The 17,887-nt window shown below is 46.6% G+C and overlaps 5 protein-coding genes across 5 annotated transcripts; 4 read left to right on the plus strand and 1 right to left on the minus strand.

Annotated features, from left to right (window-relative positions):
- The first annotated feature begins 248 nt into the window (after positions 1-248).
- Positions 249-2,146, plus strand: LOC118506314 (uncharacterized protein K02A2.6-like). Its single transcript, XM_036043267.1, has 2 exons — positions 249-1,387; positions 1,512-2,146. The coding sequence occupies exon 1, from the start codon at positions 331-333 to the stop codon at positions 1,276-1,278; it is 948 nt and encodes a 315-aa protein (XP_035899160.1). The 5' UTR covers positions 249-330; the 3' UTR covers positions 1,279-1,387; positions 1,512-2,146.
- A 49-nt stretch (positions 2,147-2,195) lies between these two features.
- Positions 2,196-4,775, minus strand: LOC118506224 (fibroin heavy chain-like). Its single transcript, XM_036043064.1, has 2 exons — positions 4,354-4,775; positions 2,196-4,117 (listed from the first exon to the last, which is right to left on the minus strand). The coding sequence occupies exons 1-2, from the start codon at positions 4,366-4,368 to the stop codon at positions 2,867-2,869; spliced, it is 1,266 nt and encodes a 421-aa protein (XP_035898957.1). The 5' UTR covers positions 4,369-4,775; the 3' UTR covers positions 2,196-2,866.
- Positions 4,776-6,719: 1,944 nt separating this feature from the next.
- On the plus strand, positions 6,720-8,143 carry LOC118506331 (uncharacterized protein K02A2.6-like). Its single transcript, XM_036043306.1, has 2 exons — positions 6,720-7,902; positions 8,027-8,143. Exon 1 carries the CDS (start codon positions 6,846-6,848, stop codon positions 7,791-7,793), a length of 948 nt encoding a protein of 315 aa, XP_035899199.1. The 5' UTR covers positions 6,720-6,845; the 3' UTR covers positions 7,794-7,902; positions 8,027-8,143.
- Positions 8,144-9,904: 1,761 nt separating this feature from the next.
- Positions 9,905-10,554, plus strand: LOC118514051 (circumsporozoite protein-like). The gene is made up of 2 exons (XM_036060958.1): positions 9,905-9,919; positions 10,096-10,554. Exons 1-2 carry the CDS (start codon positions 9,905-9,907, stop codon positions 10,552-10,554), a joined length of 474 nt encoding a protein of 157 aa, XP_035916851.1.
- A 2,852-nt stretch (positions 10,555-13,406) lies between these two features.
- Positions 13,407-15,459, plus strand: LOC118506239 (fibroin heavy chain-like). Its single transcript, XM_036043106.1, has 2 exons — positions 13,407-13,557; positions 13,862-15,459. Exons 1-2 carry the CDS (start codon positions 13,543-13,545, stop codon positions 15,092-15,094), a joined length of 1,248 nt encoding a protein of 415 aa, XP_035898999.1. The 5' UTR covers positions 13,407-13,542; the 3' UTR covers positions 15,095-15,459.
- Positions 15,460-17,887: the final 2,428 nt, after the last annotated feature.

A 17,887-nucleotide genomic window follows, 5' to 3' on the forward strand; every position in this document is an offset into this window, starting at 1 on the left:
CAAAAAGTGCCATATCCACCGTTACCACTCTTATCATGCAAGGCTTGCTTTGTTCTGCTACTGCCATAGCACCTGCGAACTCGCCTACGATGTGCAACGGATCGATGTAGCGGTATGTTTATTCGTGTCAACACAACGGTTATGTGTAAACTGTGCTTGACTTCGGTACTACACATGACGTCACACACATACGCCATGAATAGCAGCTTCATTTTAATCTGTCAAACTCTGCACTTGCTGTCCATTCGCTATAATCGTCTTTACCTAGTGTAATAATTGTATAATATTCAACGATTTGCTGATAAAAGTGACCAGGAGTAGAGCTAAATAATGAACACCGAAGAGGAAGAGCAACAGCCTACAAGATGTAACTGTGAGCAGCGTACGCTTGCCGCAAGACTGCTTTTACAGCAGATCGAACGTCTCTTTCAACTTCCCGGATGTGAACAAGTGAATCGTACAATGGTGCCAGCCGTAACAGCTAACCCTGCGCCTAGGAACTACTACACTCAGGAATCAATTTTACCCTATCTGAGTAAAATTAAAGAATTCCGTCACGATATGGATGAGCCGGTCCCGTTTGCCGAATACCACGCTAAGTACAAACAACTGCTCGAGGGCAACGCTACGCTGAAAAACCGTGTCTTGCAACAGCGGGGCGTAGTAGAGTACGAGAAATATCTCAGCTCCCGTTCGCAAATCCCGTTTGCCGAATGGTACGCTGAGTACAAACAACTGTTTGAGTGTGAAGCGCAACAGCTGAGCAACAGTGCCAAGGTGGATTTGCTCATGAAAAAACTGGGCCCTGTAGAGTTGAAGAAATATCAAAGCTTCATCTTGCCACGAAAACCGCATGATATAGATTTTGCAACCACCGTCAACAACTTAAAGATTCTATTCCGATCCGGGCAGACAAAGCTAAACAAATGGACCGAGTGTCTGGAGCTGGCGAAAGCCCCTGCGGAGGATCTTACCACCTTTGTGGAGCGGGTGAATAAAACGACCAAAAAAGCTGAGCTATCTCCACTGTCGGGGGAACAATTCAAGTGTCTTATGTTCGTGCGTGGCCTCAAGAACAAAGGGGACGAAAGGCTGCGCACCCGGCTGATGGCTATGATGGAAGAGCGCGAAGATGTCACTCTGGCACAGCTCACGGAGGAGTGCGGGAAGCTTATGGACATTCAAAGCACTAGTGCTGTAATTCGAGGACAGCAGCGAAATGGCAGCCAAGCCAGTGGGCAACGACACGACATTAAACGTATGCGCCATGACAATTGATTCTTGTAGGCTATGTCGAACGGGAGGCAAGGGCGTAGCAATATATACCTAGTGGCGGGGTGTTTTAGTATCGCAGCAACAACAGGTCTTCAGCGTGGCACAGAGTAAGGTGAGTAGATAGCTCTCGATAGGAGTGTAAGAATATCCAGCTGAATTCTAAAATACCTTCTATAGCTACGTGCCACGGTGGTAATTGCTGGTACGAGATCTAATCCTTTTCCTTTTCTTTTCAGGAACAATCACTCTGCAAAACAACAAATTCACTAATAGAGCGATTACTCAACGTTTCAAGAAGAAGATATAGAAAATGATGCCTTAACAATGCAACCACACATCAACACCAACTGACGGATTAGGAAGCTTAACTCAATCCTGATCCCGCCCTGATCATCTTCATAAGTCAGTATAAGCAACAACATCAACGCTGAAGCTTAACAATGATATGCATTGGTGCTGATCAAGTCCTGGCCATCCCTCGAAGCTAGAACAATGCAATAACACCTGCTGACGGAACACGAAGCTCCACTCAATCCTGATCCCGCCCTGATCATCTTCATCAGTCTGTTTTAGTAACAACATCTACGCCAAAGACACTGCATCCTACTCGAACACCTCCGCAGTGGATATCAGCTTACCGATATGTGCAGTGAAGGTGCCTTGTAGTAAGTAGTTGTAGAAGCAGCATGCAGAGGTTGCCTCGTCCTTTATCTGTTCACATACGTGCTTAGCCGACCGATTCGAGCTCTTAATTTATAACTGAACTATCATTACTATCTATTATTATTGCAAAGGTAGCGATCATTCGCCATGCATCCAATTTCTCATCAATTTAAAATAAATGTTATCCATGTTCTATAGTAACGGTCTATATATAGGGCACGTGCTGCTATTTCAAAGTTCCTTGAAGAACACCAACATTTTTCGAGATAATACGTGTTGTTTATTATTATCATTTGTTTTGTTATGGATATTTGTGTCCAAATATCTACGTATATGTGTATGTATACGTGTGTGCGTGTGTGTGCGGATACACTTGTCTTATGATACGTATGCTGGCTTCTTAATACTATGCGCACAAACTAATCCGTTCCTTTTGGCACTCGTGTCCATGCGCTTCCCTGCACTTCCTTGCGCAAGACGCGTACCTTCGTTCGTTACGTCCGAGCTTGTCAGATTCACTCAACGGCATACCAAAAAGGGAAATATAAATCTATCTTATTTGCTTGGCGTTTAAACAGTTTGGGGAAGAAAACTGAGGACAAAGAGAGAGGGAGAGAGGGAGAGCGCAAAAAAGGAAGGGAAATCTACTTAAGGTACTTGTTACATGAGGTGGTCGACAGTTGGATCATGTTTCGTAGAATCATTTCTCGCACTGCTTTCCAATATACACTTTGCGTTTTACAAACAAAAACACCGGTTCCGGGACCAATCCGTCGTATCGGGGGTATCGTAAGAAATCGTTTTTCCTTGAGACTGCTGCTGTGCAACTGCTCCGCCCGTTCCCGGCCGTGAACACCGGGGCCGAAGCTGAACACAGACGCTTTGGGATAGGTTAACGGTTGTGTAAGGCATCCGTCGCGGTTGGCACTTAGAAGGCGATGTTGCTGGCACCGGCGTTTGCACCGACGGCAACACTGTCGTACGACGGGGTGACACCAAATCCAGCGGCACCGGCACCGGTGGCAGCGGCAGTGTATCCGGCAGTGTATCCAGCATTGTAACCGCTGCTGCCAGCAGAGCTGCTAGCCACACCGCTGCGTGCACCGAAGTCGACAAAATCGTTGGCGACACCAGCAGACGCACCGGCATCAGCATAGCTGGCCGAACCGGCACCGAAACCACCATCGAATCCAGCACCACCGGTAGCGAAAGCGTCAGACGAGGCACCAGCAAACGAGCCAGCTCCAGCACCGCCGAACGAACCGGCTCCGGCACCAGCACCGCCGAACGAACCGGCTCCGGCACCAGCGAACGAGTTAGAGATGGCCTGAGCGTCCTTGCCCTGGTACTTGATGAAGAAGACCTCCGGCTTGCCGGACACGTACGAGCTAGCGTCGGCAACCGAACCAGCCTTAGCCTGAGCCGGCTTGTTAACCAGCACGTAGACCAGCGTCTTCTCCTCGGTTCTGCTCGCAGCCTGGGCCGACGCACCGGCATTAGCGCTGACAGTCGGAGCCTTGATGAAGATGACCTTGTAGTGCTTGCGGGGCGTGATGGTGAGCGTGTTGGCTTCGGCGGCCGACTTGGGCTCCTCGGGTGCGACATGGTAGTAGAAGTTCTTCTGAATCACCGGTGCCGCATAGCGGACCTGGGTCTTTGCAGCGGCCGAGCTAGAAGCGCCGGACGACGAACCGAACGCAGAACCGCTGGAGAAACTGCCACCCGACGAGCCACCGAACGCACCGGCCGAAGATCCCGCGAACGAGCCGGACGAGCCGAATCGCGTACTGCTGCCAGCGGACGCAGCTGCACCGGCACGAAGTCCTGCCTGGTATCCGGCATCGTACTCGGCACCGGCACCAGCGGACGAGCGGCTAGAGGCACCACCGAAGCTACCACCGAACACACCGGCACCAGCACCGGCACTGGCCGCCGAACCGGCACCGGCTCCACCGAAACCGGCACCACCGAAACCGGCACCACCGAAACCGGCACCACCGAACGAACGGGCACCGGCCGAGGCAGCACCATCCACAACGGAGTCCTGGTACACGGTCGGTGCGTAATCGACGCTCACCGACTGTTGGCCAACATCGTAGCTGCTTCCACCGGCACCTGCCGCTTGACGTAGCTTGAGCCCGATATCAGCCGAGGCAACTGCCAAACAGGCGGTTAAAACCTTTTATGGAGAAAAATAGCAAAATGTTGAAGATATGAGATGGAGTACACAAACAAACTCTTCCAATTTTTATGCTCGATGTTCCGGATGAATCTCCAAAGTTCCGGCCACACTAGGCCCGCTTGATTGATGATGCTCCGTTCGCCAGAGTCTGGTTGAATGGTGCTCCAGATGTAGCGGGAGAGCTCCGCAATCCACGAATCAAGTACACGGTAATTTGACAGGTATGAACTCACCACAAAGAAGCGCATTGTAAGCTGTGTGTGTGTGTCTGTTGTAAGGATAGTACGGTTCACGCGCACTCACTAAGTACACTTGTCAGAATGTCTGCTAAAAGACTTCCTTCCAGTGGCCTGTTCGTAGCAAACGATCGAACTTGACTGATGTAGGAACAGGACGCCCGGTCGCTATATATATACCGGTTTGGGGACTGTTAGGAAGCTCACCGAAAGGCGTTGTCCTGGAGATAATTTTAGCGATGCAATCTACTGTTTTTTTGTTTTTTTTGTTCATTCTTCTTCATTTGATGCAGCAAACGGCAAAAGAATGGTGGACCATGGAAAGCATGAAAATCTGGTTAGAAATTGGGTGGCACCGGGGGCCCCAGGGGTGGGTTGCAATAAATTTGTGCCCCGCTATATGTCGCTCTCCTTTTGTCTAAAGTGTATTGTCGACCAAAATAAAGCTAAAAATAAAGAAATCGAACAATCCTCCTGCTTCAAGGCTGTTTAAAGAAAAAAACGTACCACCTCCGAATTTTGAGGCAACTTTAAAAGAGCGTGGAACTTGTCCATCATGAACTATGAAGCTTTTCTACTTGCACATGGAGTTTAATGGAACTATGAGGCTTATTTATAAACCATGCATATTGTTGACCCGAACTATGCGGCTTACTAAAAAGCATGCGGTACTTGGCTCTTCAAACTTTTTTGTTTTAGGATTATATCAATAGAATAATGCTATCTGCCATTAAGCGTCGTCAGAAAAACTTTGTGTGGAAAGATGTTTTCAAAGTATATAAAAAATCGGGAAAATGTTATTGAAAGCTTGCTAAAATTATGTGTGAGCTATTTGAAAACGCAGACGACTGCGAGATATTCTAATCGATATATCCGACAATTCTAGTTCGGAAGATGATCTGCAGAATGGAATCCCGAAACAGATGCCTTGCATGAAAATAAATAGCACATAAAAACCCACACCCAATAGCACATAAAAGTACGACGAACTATGACGCTGCTGATTTACTGCAAAAGACGTACTGGATCAGCGATCTTTAGCGTGCTGAAATTGGTTGTTTAAGATAATTCGGCTAATTGGGTAAGCTGTCTGGTTCATCGCGATGGTTTAAACGGTTCAATTCAAACGAGCTTATTTCGAACGATTCAGCTATCCGACTAAGGCTGAAGTTTCAACTCTTGCGTGACTCTGCCATGACACATTGCTGACACGATTTAACAAGGATCTCAATATCCGAATCCAACCCAGGCCATTGCACATAGCTTCGCGCTAGTGCCTTCATCCTGGCTAATAGTCGCTCCTAATGCAAAGGATGCTCCTAATGCGCGTGCGTGAAAGGCAGGCGTGAAAGCTGCTCCTTCCTTTAGCAAATTATCGAGCGGATGACGTAGTATGCTGTTGTTTCTTACAAATTTGCCGTAATAATTCACTGCTCCCGGGAACGATCTGACTCCCGAAACATCGGTTGGAACTTGCATGTTGAGGATTGCATCAATCCTAGCGGGATCTGGTCGAAGTCCCTTTGAATCTAACAGATGGCCCAAATACTTGATTTGCTTCTTTTGGAACGAACATTCATCCAATCGAATTGTGAAGCCATAATCCTCAATTCTTCTAAGCACTGCTCGGAGGTTTTTCATATTTGGTCCGCTTCTTAATTTGGTCCACCAACCACAATGCCGTCCAAATACACAGCAACGCCATCTTAACCTGCCAGCATTATCTCCATCAGCTGCTGAAAAGCTCCCGGTGCAGTTTTCTCTCCTGGCGGTAATCTATTGTACAAAAACATTCCGCGATGAGAATTTGCACTAAGCAGCTTCCTACAAGATTCCTCGACTTCTACTTGAAGGAACGCATCCGATGAATCAATCTGACTGAACACAGTACAAGTTGCCAGACTAGCAAATTTGTCTTGCGGAAGAGGAAGCGGGTATTGATGAGGTTGCAGCATGCCATTGGCGTTGCCCATTCCGAATAATCCACCTTAGAAATTATTCCATCTTTTTACAGCCTTTCAAACTCCTTCTCCACTGCTTCAAACATTGCGTAGGCCACAGGCCTCTTAGGACGAAAGACAGGCGATTACAAACTGCTGTCAGAGGCACGTCTCACAGGTTGAACAAATCCATGGAATCTTTTCCGAAAAGTGCCATATCCACCGTTACCACTCGTATCATGCAAGGCTTGCTTTGTTCTGTTACTGCCATAGCACCTGCGAACTCGCCTACGATGTGCAACGGATCGATGTAGCGGTATGTTTATTTGTGTCACCGCTAGAGTGTCAACACTAGAGGATATGTGTAAACTGTGCTTGACTTCGGTACTACACATGACGTCACACACATACGCCAAGAATTGCAGCTTCATTTTAATCTGTCAAACTCTGCGCTTGCTGTCCATCCGCTATAATCGTCTTTACCTAGTGTAATAATTGTATAATATTCAACGATTTGCTGATAAAAGTGACCAGGAGTAGAGCTAAATAATGAACACCGAAGAGGAAGAGCAACAGCCTACGAGATGTAACTGTGAGCAGCGTACGCTTGCCGCAAGACTGCTTTTACAGCAGATCGAACGTCTCTTTCAACTTCCCGGATGTGAACAAGTGAATCGTACAATGGTGCCAGCCGTAACAGCTAACCCTGCGCCTAGGAACTACTACACTCAGGAATCAATTTTACCCTATCTGAGTAAAATTAAAGAATTCCGTCACGATATGGATGAGCCGGTCCCGTTTGCCGAATACCACGCTAAGTACAAACAACTGCTCGAGGGCAACGCTACGCTGAAAAACCGTGTCTTGCAACAGCGGGGCGTAGTAGAGTACGAGAAATATCTCAGCTCCCGTTCGCAAATCCCGTTTGCCGAATGGTACGCTGAGTACAAACAACTGTTTGAGTGTGAAGCGCAACAGCTGAGCAACAGTGCCAAGGTGGATTTGCTCATGAAAAAACTGGGCCCTGTAGAGTTGAAGAAATATCAAAGCTTCATCTTGCCACGAAAACCGCATGATATAGATTTTGCAACCACCGTCAACAACTTAAAGATTCTATTCCGATCCGGGCAGACAAAGCTAAACAAATGGACCGAGTGTCTGGAGCTGGCGAAAGCCCCTGCGGAGGATCTTACCACCTTTGTGGAGCGGGTGAATAAAACGACCAAAAAAGCTGAGCTATCTCCACTGTCGGGGGAACAATTCAAGTGTCTTATGTTCGTGCGTGGCCTCAAGTGCAAAGGGGACGAAAGGCTGCGCACACGGCTGATGGCTATGATGGAAGAGCGCGAAGATGTCACCCTGGCACAGCTTACGGAGGAGTGCGGGAAGCTTATGGACATTCAAAGCACTAGTGCTGTAATTCGAGGACAGCAGCGAAATGGCAGCCAAGCCAGTGGGCAACGACACGACATTAAACGTATGCGCCATGACAATTGATTCTTGTAGGCTATGTCGAACGGGAGGCAAGGGCGTAGCAATATATACCTAGTGGCGGGGTGTTTTAGTATCGCAGCAACAACAGGTCTTCAGCGTGGCACAGAGTAAGGTGAGTAGATAGCTCTCGATAGGAGTGTAAGAATATCCAGCTGAATTCTAAAATACCTTCTATAGCTAAGTGCCTCGGTGGTAATTGCTAGTACGAGATCTAATCCTTTTCCTTCTCTTTTCAGGAACAATCACTCTGCAAAACAACAAATTCACTAATAGAGCGATTGCTCAACGTTTCAAGAAGAAGATATAGGAAATGATGCCTTAACAATGCAACCACACATCAACGCCGACTGACGGATCAGGAAGCTCCACTCAATCCTGATCCCGCCCTGATCATCTTCATCAGTCTGTTTTAGTAACAACATCTACGCCAAAGACACTGCATCCTACTCGAACCCCTCCGCAGTGGATATCAGCTTACCGATATGTGCAGTGAAGGTGCCTTGTAGTAAGTAGTTGTAGAAGCACCATGCAGAGGTTGCCTCGTCCTTTATCTGTTCACATACGTGCTTAGCCGACCGATTCGAGCTCTTAATTTATAACTGAACTATCATTACTATCTATTGTTATTGCAAAGGTAGCGATCATTCGCCATGCATCCAATTTCTCATCAATTTAAAATAAATGTTATCCATGTTCTATAGTAACGGTCTATATATAGGGCACGTGCTGCTATTTCAAAGATCCTTGAAGAACACCAATAATGTTCGAGATAATACGTGTTGTTTTTTATTATCATTTGTTTTGTTATGGATATTTGTGTCCAAATATCTACGTATATGTGTATGTATACGTGTGTGCGTGTGTGTTTGGATACACTTGTCTTATGATACGTATGCTGGCTTCTTAATACTATGCGCACAAACTAATCCGTTCCTTTTGGCACTCGTGTCCATGCGCTTCCCTGCACTTCCTTGCGCAAGACGCGTACCTTCGTTCGTTACGTCCGAGCTTGTCAGATTCACTCAACGGCATACCAAAAAGGGAAATATAAATCTATCTTATTTGCTTGGCGTTTAAACAGTTTGGGGAAGAAAACTGAGGACAAAGAGAGAGGGAGAGGGGGAGAGCGCAAAAAAGGAAGGGAAATCTACTTAAGGTACTTGTTACTTGGCGTTTTTGTTACACTTGGCGTTTTACAAACAAAAACACCGGTTAACCAGCACGGTCTATTCAGATTTTAGCCTATTTTATTTATTTATTTAAAGTGTGACGGCTAGACGCCGTCTAGTCACTGAATAGTAGTTAGTTCCCATTATAAAATCAATGTGTGACAATCAATCCTTTTTAGTTTAAAGTCTCGCTTGAACCATGTCCACCGGATGATTGTTTAGCTATGTGAATATCCAGGCCACTGATAATCGGCCATTAGGCAATGCAACTTAAGCGAAGATACGAACTAGAGCTATAAAATATATTTTAAAAAAACATAAAAATAGGACTGGAACCTACAAATATAAATCATTCTGAGATTCTAACTAAGGTTACAACTCTATAAAAGGAGTCGATTTGAAAAAAGGAGAGACGAAAGAATTCCTTGAAAAAAAAACAAGGAGTTCGGTCAAAGTTGTCACCGATATCAAGAAAATCGTTCAATGATCCGTGGACATAAATCCAAGCGCAATCAGAACTGCTGCAGATTGACATGCTCCTTTTAAAAAGTGGAAGCAAACCTGCTTAATTTATCGAATTCACTTCATTATTTCTAACCTCATTTCCATACACTTTGTGACCTTTGCTAGCGAGAGATAAATGCAGCAGAAGATGATCAATAAAAAACAGACAAAAAATTTGAAAAAAATAGCTTCTAAAACTAAAAAGAAGATGAAAAGAGCAATGACGGATGCAGGTTGAAAGGATATTTTAGAAAGAGTTAGTAAAAGAGGAACAGGGAAATGATGTTGGATGCAGGTTCTGGCGACGGCGCTATATAACAGGGTAAAATGCTATGGATCTCTCAGTTCACCGCAATCCTTTGGTTCGAAGAGGTCACTCGACCGAAGTCTTCGAGTTTCTTCAACATTGTAACCTTCGGGACATTCAGAGCAAACATCAAAATGCGCTTCTTTGTGGTAAGTTTTGTGTTTTTGCGTCCAGGATTCTGGTACAGAGCAACAATCAACATCGTCTCTGAGGCACCACCGATCAAACCTCACAAAAGCCGTAATTGTAGACGTAGCCTCCTTGCCGCTTAGCCAAGCTCTGCCACAACGTTTGTTAGTAATAGTCGCCGTACATAGTCCCACAGATTATCTTCATCAAGGCCCCGTCTGGCAGCGCTAATGCCGGATCGGTGTCCCAGGCTGCCAGCAGGACCGAGGAGAAAACTCTCGTCTACGTGCTGGTTAACAACCGGGCTAGGGCTAACGTTTCGAGCGATGCTGAGGCTAACGCATATCTCGCCGGCAAACCAGAAGTGTACTTCGTCAAGTACCAGGGCAAAGACGCTCAGGCTATCGCTTCCGCCAAATCCGCATCCCAAGCTGGTGGTAACTTTGCCATTTCTGCTGCTGGCAATGCTTACACTGGTAGCTTTGCAAATGCTGGCGCTTCGGCAGGAACAGGCGATTTGGGCCGTAGGGCAGGATTTGTTGGAGCGAATGCTGCTGCCAGTGCCGGTTCAAACCTTAACTTCAACGATATTCCGTTGGGAAATGGTGGTGTGGCAGATGCCAACGCTGGTGCAAGCAGTGGTAACTTCTTCTAAGTAGTTAAAAAAGCTGTAGATGCCTTGCTCTGAGATTCACCCACTCAAGAGCGCCTATCATCTGTTTTAACTGGTGTTCTGCAAAACAGTTAGTCTGTTTCAACGAATATCTCCATCTAAAGAATTTCTACTGATCTATCGACAAGAGCATACAATTAAGATGGATTTATTTTCCCTAGTATCGCTATAGCTTTGGCAGTGAACAGCTAGCGTGTATGGAGGACGCGACAGCAAGGCTGTTTTCGCTATATAGTTTAGTATAGTTTGTATGAGAGTTAAGAAGCCAGTAGTAACGATAAGACAACAATACTCTTCAGCAAATCCTTATGCGTTCCTGACAGCAGATTGGATACTGTAAAATATATAGTCAACAGAATAAAACATTCTAAAGTGATATTAATGCTTTAGACGTTCACTTGATGACTACTGAAACCATCGCTTGGCTGGTCAAAAGAGGCTCTGGATTTGGACTGGGGTTCAAATTCCATCTGGACCGTTCTCACCGTAGTGAGAGCCGACTATCCAACTACGTGGTATCATTAGGTCCAGTAAGCCGGGAAGAGCAAGCATGACCTAAGACATCGTTAGGCCAAAGAAGATGAAGATATTGGAGAAAACCTTACGGGGAAGTTGAACAACATAGACGTTCAATATTTGATATCCAGGTTCCAGCAGATCCAGAGATTGACAGGGACCTCACGGCCGAGGTCGATAAGGAGCATGAATAGGAATGCGTAAGAGGAGCGTAGGGACTCGGAATCAAGGTGCGATTACAAACCAGGAAATGTCTGAACAACGCTGCACTTGTTCAAGTTTAGCGGTCTAGATCACGGCAGAGAGGCTCCAGGCAACGCAACGTTATGCCTGACCTAGCACTTCGATTCAAAGTATTTTATAAAGAGAAGCTTGCAGTCGATGATCTTCGATGTTGTACCCACGTTGAAGCTAGATATAGTTAGGGAAACACTTGTAAAAGATAGGCCAAGGAATGCGGTAGAGAGAAATGTTACAACATTTAGTAGGACCAATGTTAAGAACGTGAGAAAAGGAATCAAAGTAGGATTGTAGGGACGAGCGGTCATCAAGATCTCTGAGATAGGGAGTAACAGTTCAATATCATCGCCATACGAAGGATAACCCTGAAACTACCCTGCAGAACTCCCGAGGTGCTAGTGAGAGCAGAAGAAAAACTGGAGAATCAGGACCTTCCTGAAGGAAAGATTAGAGACATTTTTAAATGATTGAGCAAAATCCAAGCATGTGAAGTTAAACCAATAGAAGCTAATATTGAACTTTATCAAATGCTGCTTAGAAACCGGTATATATTTCATCAAGCTGGCGGCTAAGGTCGAGACAATCAACAGCGGGCGAAACCAAACGCATTAGATTAGTGGCCATCGAACGACCCGGCATGGCAACTTAACAGAGACTTAAGTACCATGGAATCACACACCCTAGGACAAGAATAGAGAAGGACTACTACTCTACAACTACCGACACAACTACCACACCTCCAGACTTAAGAAAAAAAGCTTCAGATGAATGAGATAGACTGGATGCAATTATTTTCATTCTACAGCTCTACCAATGGATAGGAAATGATCTCAAACCTCAAGACTTCAGATAATCCAGGCAATCTTCGCAAGCAACAAGCTTAATGCCGATGACGAACGTATCACTCAAACCCTAACCAAACATCTAACTAAAAATAGTATTTCTTGGTAGAGCAGAACCAAAGACTTAGACAGAGCTGGGTTCTTATTTGACCAAACTGTTGACGGACTTGTCTCCTTCTACGGGATATGATGCGTATGGTCACCGAGAAATGTCAGCTACAAAAGAGCTCCAGCGTGTTATAAAATAAATGGATGGTTAAAATAATATTGGCCAAATTTTATTACCTCTCCCGCCGATATTGACAGTACCCCGGCTATTAGCTTAAAGGGTGACCATCCTACATCGGTGGACGCATTTTCTGCTTCTGCACGCGGACGAGTTTGGTGTTGTTTTGAAACGCAGACGCTTCTTTTTTTGTCTTCTCGCCCTCTCTCCCATCTATCGCCATGATCTATCGGTCGTGCTAAGTGATCTTCATAAAGTCCCCCACCACGAGCATCCGCTCCTATCACGCATCAAACCTGCCCGAACCGGACAGCTGATGCTGCTGGTGGTATTCCGATACGGGGTGATACAATCGGGTGATGCTTAAGATTTTTTTGTTGGTAGAAGGGGTAATCGGAATATCCAGTGGACAACCGACAACGACAACAACAAAAAGCCAAAGAACACATACACACCCAACCCAGCCGAACTGCTTCCAAAGTTCGGAGTTCGGACAGCGCTAGTACCGGTCAGATCATCCGCAGTCAAAATGGAGTAATCAATGTACATAAACGTCAACAAACGATGACACAAAAAAAAATCGGCGATATTCAAACTTTGCGCAGTTGGCCAAACATCATTACCGGCCCCATCAAGACAATCCCTTAAGGAGCGCTTGCCGAAAGCCCCATTTGCGGTTTAGAGTTTGGGAACATTTCTAACTAGATTTCTATCCCCACCCAGCTCCACACGATGCCTCCACACGAGACGCGAACAAATGGCATCCTAAGCGTCTGTGTATATCCGTCGCGTTAATCGCGGCTAGCTGTCAGCCCGTCGGCAGCCCCGAGACTGTGCGCGAGTAGGCGAGAAGGCAAGAGCGAAGAAAACGATTTTTTTGATATTCGCTGAATTAATAAACCCGCGGCCAAAAACTCGCTAGACAATGGCTAGATGAGCCACAAACTGAACTCGGAACGAAATGCTGAGCATCCGTGCTACTGATACACGGGTGTGTGTATATATAAGGCGTTAGGTCCTTACTGCTGCTTCAGTTAAGTTCGATCGTCCCAACGAGCACACACCGCTTCCAGAGTTACATCGGACGAGGTGCAAGTAACTGTCGGTTGGTCAGTTGTCAGTGAACATTTTACAGCACGCACAAAAATGCGCTTTTTTGTGGTGAGTTTTGCAATTCTGGTGGATATTCGTTTGAGGGAAGAAATTTGAAACAGCCGGTGCTCCTCGTGACCATCACGAATCAGCTATCAAATCAATATGTCCACCGAATCCGGATCCGGCACAACAATCAATCTTCTGGCCCCGGAGATGGTAGAATCCCGGGAGTTTCAGAATCTTCCGTGTGTCTCTCGCTCGATGGAGACACCAGTGTTCCAGCATAGGACACGCCAACGACCAGATGACGTGTTCGCAAGTGACTAATTCCATTTCCGCTTCTTGTTTTCTCCCTATTAACTTTCGATAGGTTTTTGCTGCCTGTTTGGCCGTTGCCTCCGCGGATATTGGACTGAAGCTTCGTCAAGCTGCAGCTGCCGGTGCAGCGAGCAGCTATGACGTTGGACAGCAATCGGTAACGGTGGACTATGCGCCAGCGGTGTACGAGGACACCATCGTCGATGGTGGTCGTTCCTTTGCCAACGGACCGGGCGCTGAGTTTGCCGATGTTGGCTCGCGATCCTCGTTCAGTGGCGCTAGTGCGTCGGCTGGCGCTGTATCGGGTGCTGCGTCCGGTGCCGTATCGGGTGCCAGTGCTGGAGCAAGTGCTGGAAGCGCTGAGTACAACGCCGGCTACCAGGCAGGACTTCGTGCCGCTTACTCCGGTGCTTCGGCCAACGCCGGATCTAATGCACAATCTTCGGTCGGTGTGGCCGATACGCGATTCGGCTCGTCCGGCTCGTTCTCGGGTGCGTCCTCCGGTAGCTCCAGCTTCGCCAGTGGTTCGTCGTTCGGTTCGTCGTCCGGCGCTTCTAGCTCGGCCGCTGCCCAGACGAACGTCCGCTATGCGGCACCGGTGATCCAGAAGCACTTCTACTACCATGTCGCACCGGAGGAGCCGAAGGCCGCTGCCGAAGCCAGCACGCTGACCATTACGCCCCGCAAACACTACAAGGTCATCTTCATCAAGGCTCCGTCTGTCAGCGCCAATGCCGGTGCTGCGGCCCAGGCTGCGAGCAGAACCGAGGAGAAGACGATCGTGTACGTGCTGGTTAACAAGCCGGCTCAGGCTAAGGCTGGTTCGGTTGCCGACGCTAGCTCGTTCTCGTCCGGCAAGCCGGAGGTCTACTTCGTCAAGTACCAGGGCAAGGACGCGCAGGCCAATGCATTCGCCGATGCTCAGTCGTTCAGCGGTGCCGGTGCCAACTCGGGTTCGTTCAGCGGTGCCAACGCCGGTGCATTCAGCGGTGCATCCGCTGATGCTGGCGCTTTCAGTTTGGGCGGTGCCGATGCTGGATTCGGCGGTAGCTTCGATGGTTCCGCCGGTTCGTTCGCCGGTGCGTCCAGCTCTGCCGGATCTTCCGGCAGCGAGTACGATTACAACCTCCGCTCGGCTGTGGACTCGGACGATTCGGCTGCCGGTGCCTTCAACTCAGCCGCCACCGCTGGAGCTGCCGCCGGAGCGCAGGGAGTGTCCGCCTTCAATGGAGCCGTTGCTGGTGCTAATGCTGGCGCTACCGCTGTCAATACTGTCGTCTACTAAGGTCTCGTCACCTGCTACCCTAAGTGAAAGAGGCAGCCAACCCAACCCAAAGCGCTAGTGTTTTTTTGTCTTGTGGACAGTGCACGATAAAGACTGTGACGGTTACAGCAGCCAAGCGATGAGATTACGTACGGAACAGGTCAACTACACACCGGAAGCGGACAAACTGCCCGAACTAAGTTAGTCATGTGTGATGGGAGTCACACCGCAACTCTTCTCCAGCGAAAATATCCTACAACTCCATTTACGAACCCTCTGTATCCTTCTGCTTCTCGGCACTCTGTACCAATTAATCTTGTCTTTATTTTGTTTCCTAACTAAGATCAATAAAAAAAATACCAACAATGTGTACAAAACAATGAAAATATCCTTGATTGGTCCATGCTATTAAATCCAAATGTCTGTCCGAAGCGGCGTTATAACCTCTTTTCCTGTACATTACAAGCGCTCGACACCATTTTGAGTTGCGTAACGTTTCGATAGCGAAAGCGGTCGGTTGCGTGCGTGGAAGGAGGATAATCCTGGTAGGAAGAGATACTCCCAACAACACGAAGTATATCACGGCCAACGGCCAGCCAACGAGCTGGTGACCTTGATCTATGGAGAGTATCCGACGCTGCCGGTCCGAAGGCAGAAGCGCTTCAGCGCGAAACAGGTCTAACAGGTATTGTGGAAAGCTAACATTTGAAGATCCACGGTCAAGTTTTTTGGTTTTCTTTTTACTGTCAACCCCCCCCTCCCCCTCCCGGATAGCTTCCCACACTGGTGAAGCGCAGCATATTGTAACATCATCATTAGCATACACTTCATTATTAGCTACGATAAGCTTCCAAAAAATCCCGATGCGTCAGGTGCAAGAGCTTTGCACACTGATCACTGTCCGCTGTTTCTCTGTTTTAAGAGGGGAGGGAAGGTTTTTTGTTTTGCAAAATGGTGTCGTTTGCAAATATTTGCTCAGATACCACAGATTCCACCCGGTGGATATTATGAAACGAATGATAATTGCTACTTTGTTCACAATTATTTCACAATGCAGGCGGCAGGCAGCGAAAACCTGTCCTGGTAAGTGGCCGCGTGAGACTTCCGTAAGACTGTAGCTCTACTGCTGTTCGAAACTACGGTGGACCCTCTTATTCTCTCTCTTAATCCATATACGATGGACATGGAGTGGAAGGATAATGGGAATGCGAAATCAAAGGTTACAGGGTTTTTCAGTTGATAAGGCAATAGCATCCATTTTTATGGCAGGCTTCTTCGATGGAATGGCAAGCAAAGCTAGTTGATATGGAAACGGCTCCAGGTGATAGGGAAATCAAATACCTTTTATTGGAATGTCCTCAGATGATATTGTCATATTAGCCGTTGATATTCCACGCACTTACTAGAGCGCTGAAAGGACGTGTACAATATCAATATTGATTTCCCTATCATCCGAAGCCGTTTCCATATCAACTAGCTTTGTTTGCCATTTGGAGCGTACAATAAAAATGGATGCTATTGTGCAGTGGAAAAATGTTATTTTATTTTATTTGTTTATTTGTTTGTTTTCCATTTCCATTGTGTGTGTGTGTTGTATGTTTTTTGGTCCGGTTTTACCCAGTAGGAAAAAATGACATATCAGCCACTAAGCAGCGATTAACACGCCGGTCTTTAAAGTTGTAATTTCAGACAATTTCAGTTGGCGCTGCTTATGACGCTACTGTTTCTTTTGTAGAGCGATGATTATTGGCTGCCACCTTTCTAAAGGTACGCTTCTTCAGCGCTGCTTAAGCCCAAAAAATAGTGACGAAAAAAAGTTTTCTAAACTTGTACTTTGGAATCCACTCTCTTTTAGATCGTCTAACAAATATCCTTGAATAAACCTTAATTTTGAAGAAAACTGTGCTGTGAAATTTTCTGTGTGCTTGTTTGCATTTCCAGTGGATGGTATGCTGGTCTGAAGTTCTTGTGGTAATACATAAAATCAACATTGAATCTCTATTCTGCCCCAAGATTTTATGTTTCACCAGGAAGGTATCGAATCAGATACGGTCAGGGCGTCTCGAAAGTTTGCTTACACATCTCCAGGCTTAGAAGAATCGTTAAATATATATTAGCATAAAATTATGTTTGGCCATAATAGTAAATATGGTAATAGTTGTTATATTTTTTATTTAAAGTAATAATATCATTTTAAAAAGCTTCAATTGAGTGGCGATAGCAATACGGCCAGGCCGTTCTTTATGAATAAAAAAAAAATTGAGTGGTAATGTGTTTTTCAAGTATGCAAATTAAATAAATTTTTAAATTTTCAAGATTTTGCTCTTAGAAACAATTCTCGATACCGGTCACGCTTTAGCGCCGCCGTCTGCCAATCCGTTATCCCTGCCGTTCTGGCGGAAGCATCAACGCCATCACTCCATCGCAATTTGGGTCTACCACGCCTCCTCTGTCCGCGTGGATGGCCTAAAAGGACTTTACGGGCTGGGTCGTCCGGTGTCATTCTTATGACGTGACCAGCCCACCGGAGCCTGGCGAGTCTAATTCGCTGCACGATGGTGAGATCATCGTACAGCTCGTAGAGCTCGTCATTGTAGCGGCTCCTCCATTGTCCTTCCTGTCTCTAGGAACCTGTCTCTAGAAGCGCTTTAAAATTTGCAGCATTTCAAAACGAAGTTTCAGCGGCATTACTCCGGTCATCACTTTTAGCGACATGTTATTTCATGCTCGCTGGTGCGAGTCAAAGACAACGATACTGTAGCCTCTCTAGTTTGAGGATATGCCCATGGAAACATATGCTTCCATATTCCAACA

The sequence above is a fragment of the Anopheles stephensi genome, chromosome X (assembly GCF_013141755.1).
Source record: "Anopheles stephensi strain Indian chromosome X, UCI_ANSTEP_V1.0, whole genome shotgun sequence".
NCBI lineage: Eukaryota > Metazoa > Arthropoda > Insecta > Diptera > Culicidae > Anopheles > Anopheles stephensi.

What these genes read in the sequence shown, in the direction of transcription:
- LOC118506331 (XM_036043306.1), top strand. Translation starts at nt 6,846, where the DNA reads ATGAACACCGAAGAGGAAGAGCAACAGCCTACGAGATGTAACTGTGAG.
- LOC118506314 (XM_036043267.1), top strand. Translation starts at nt 331, where the DNA reads ATGAACACCGAAGAGGAAGAGCAACAGCCTACAAGATGTAACTGTGAG.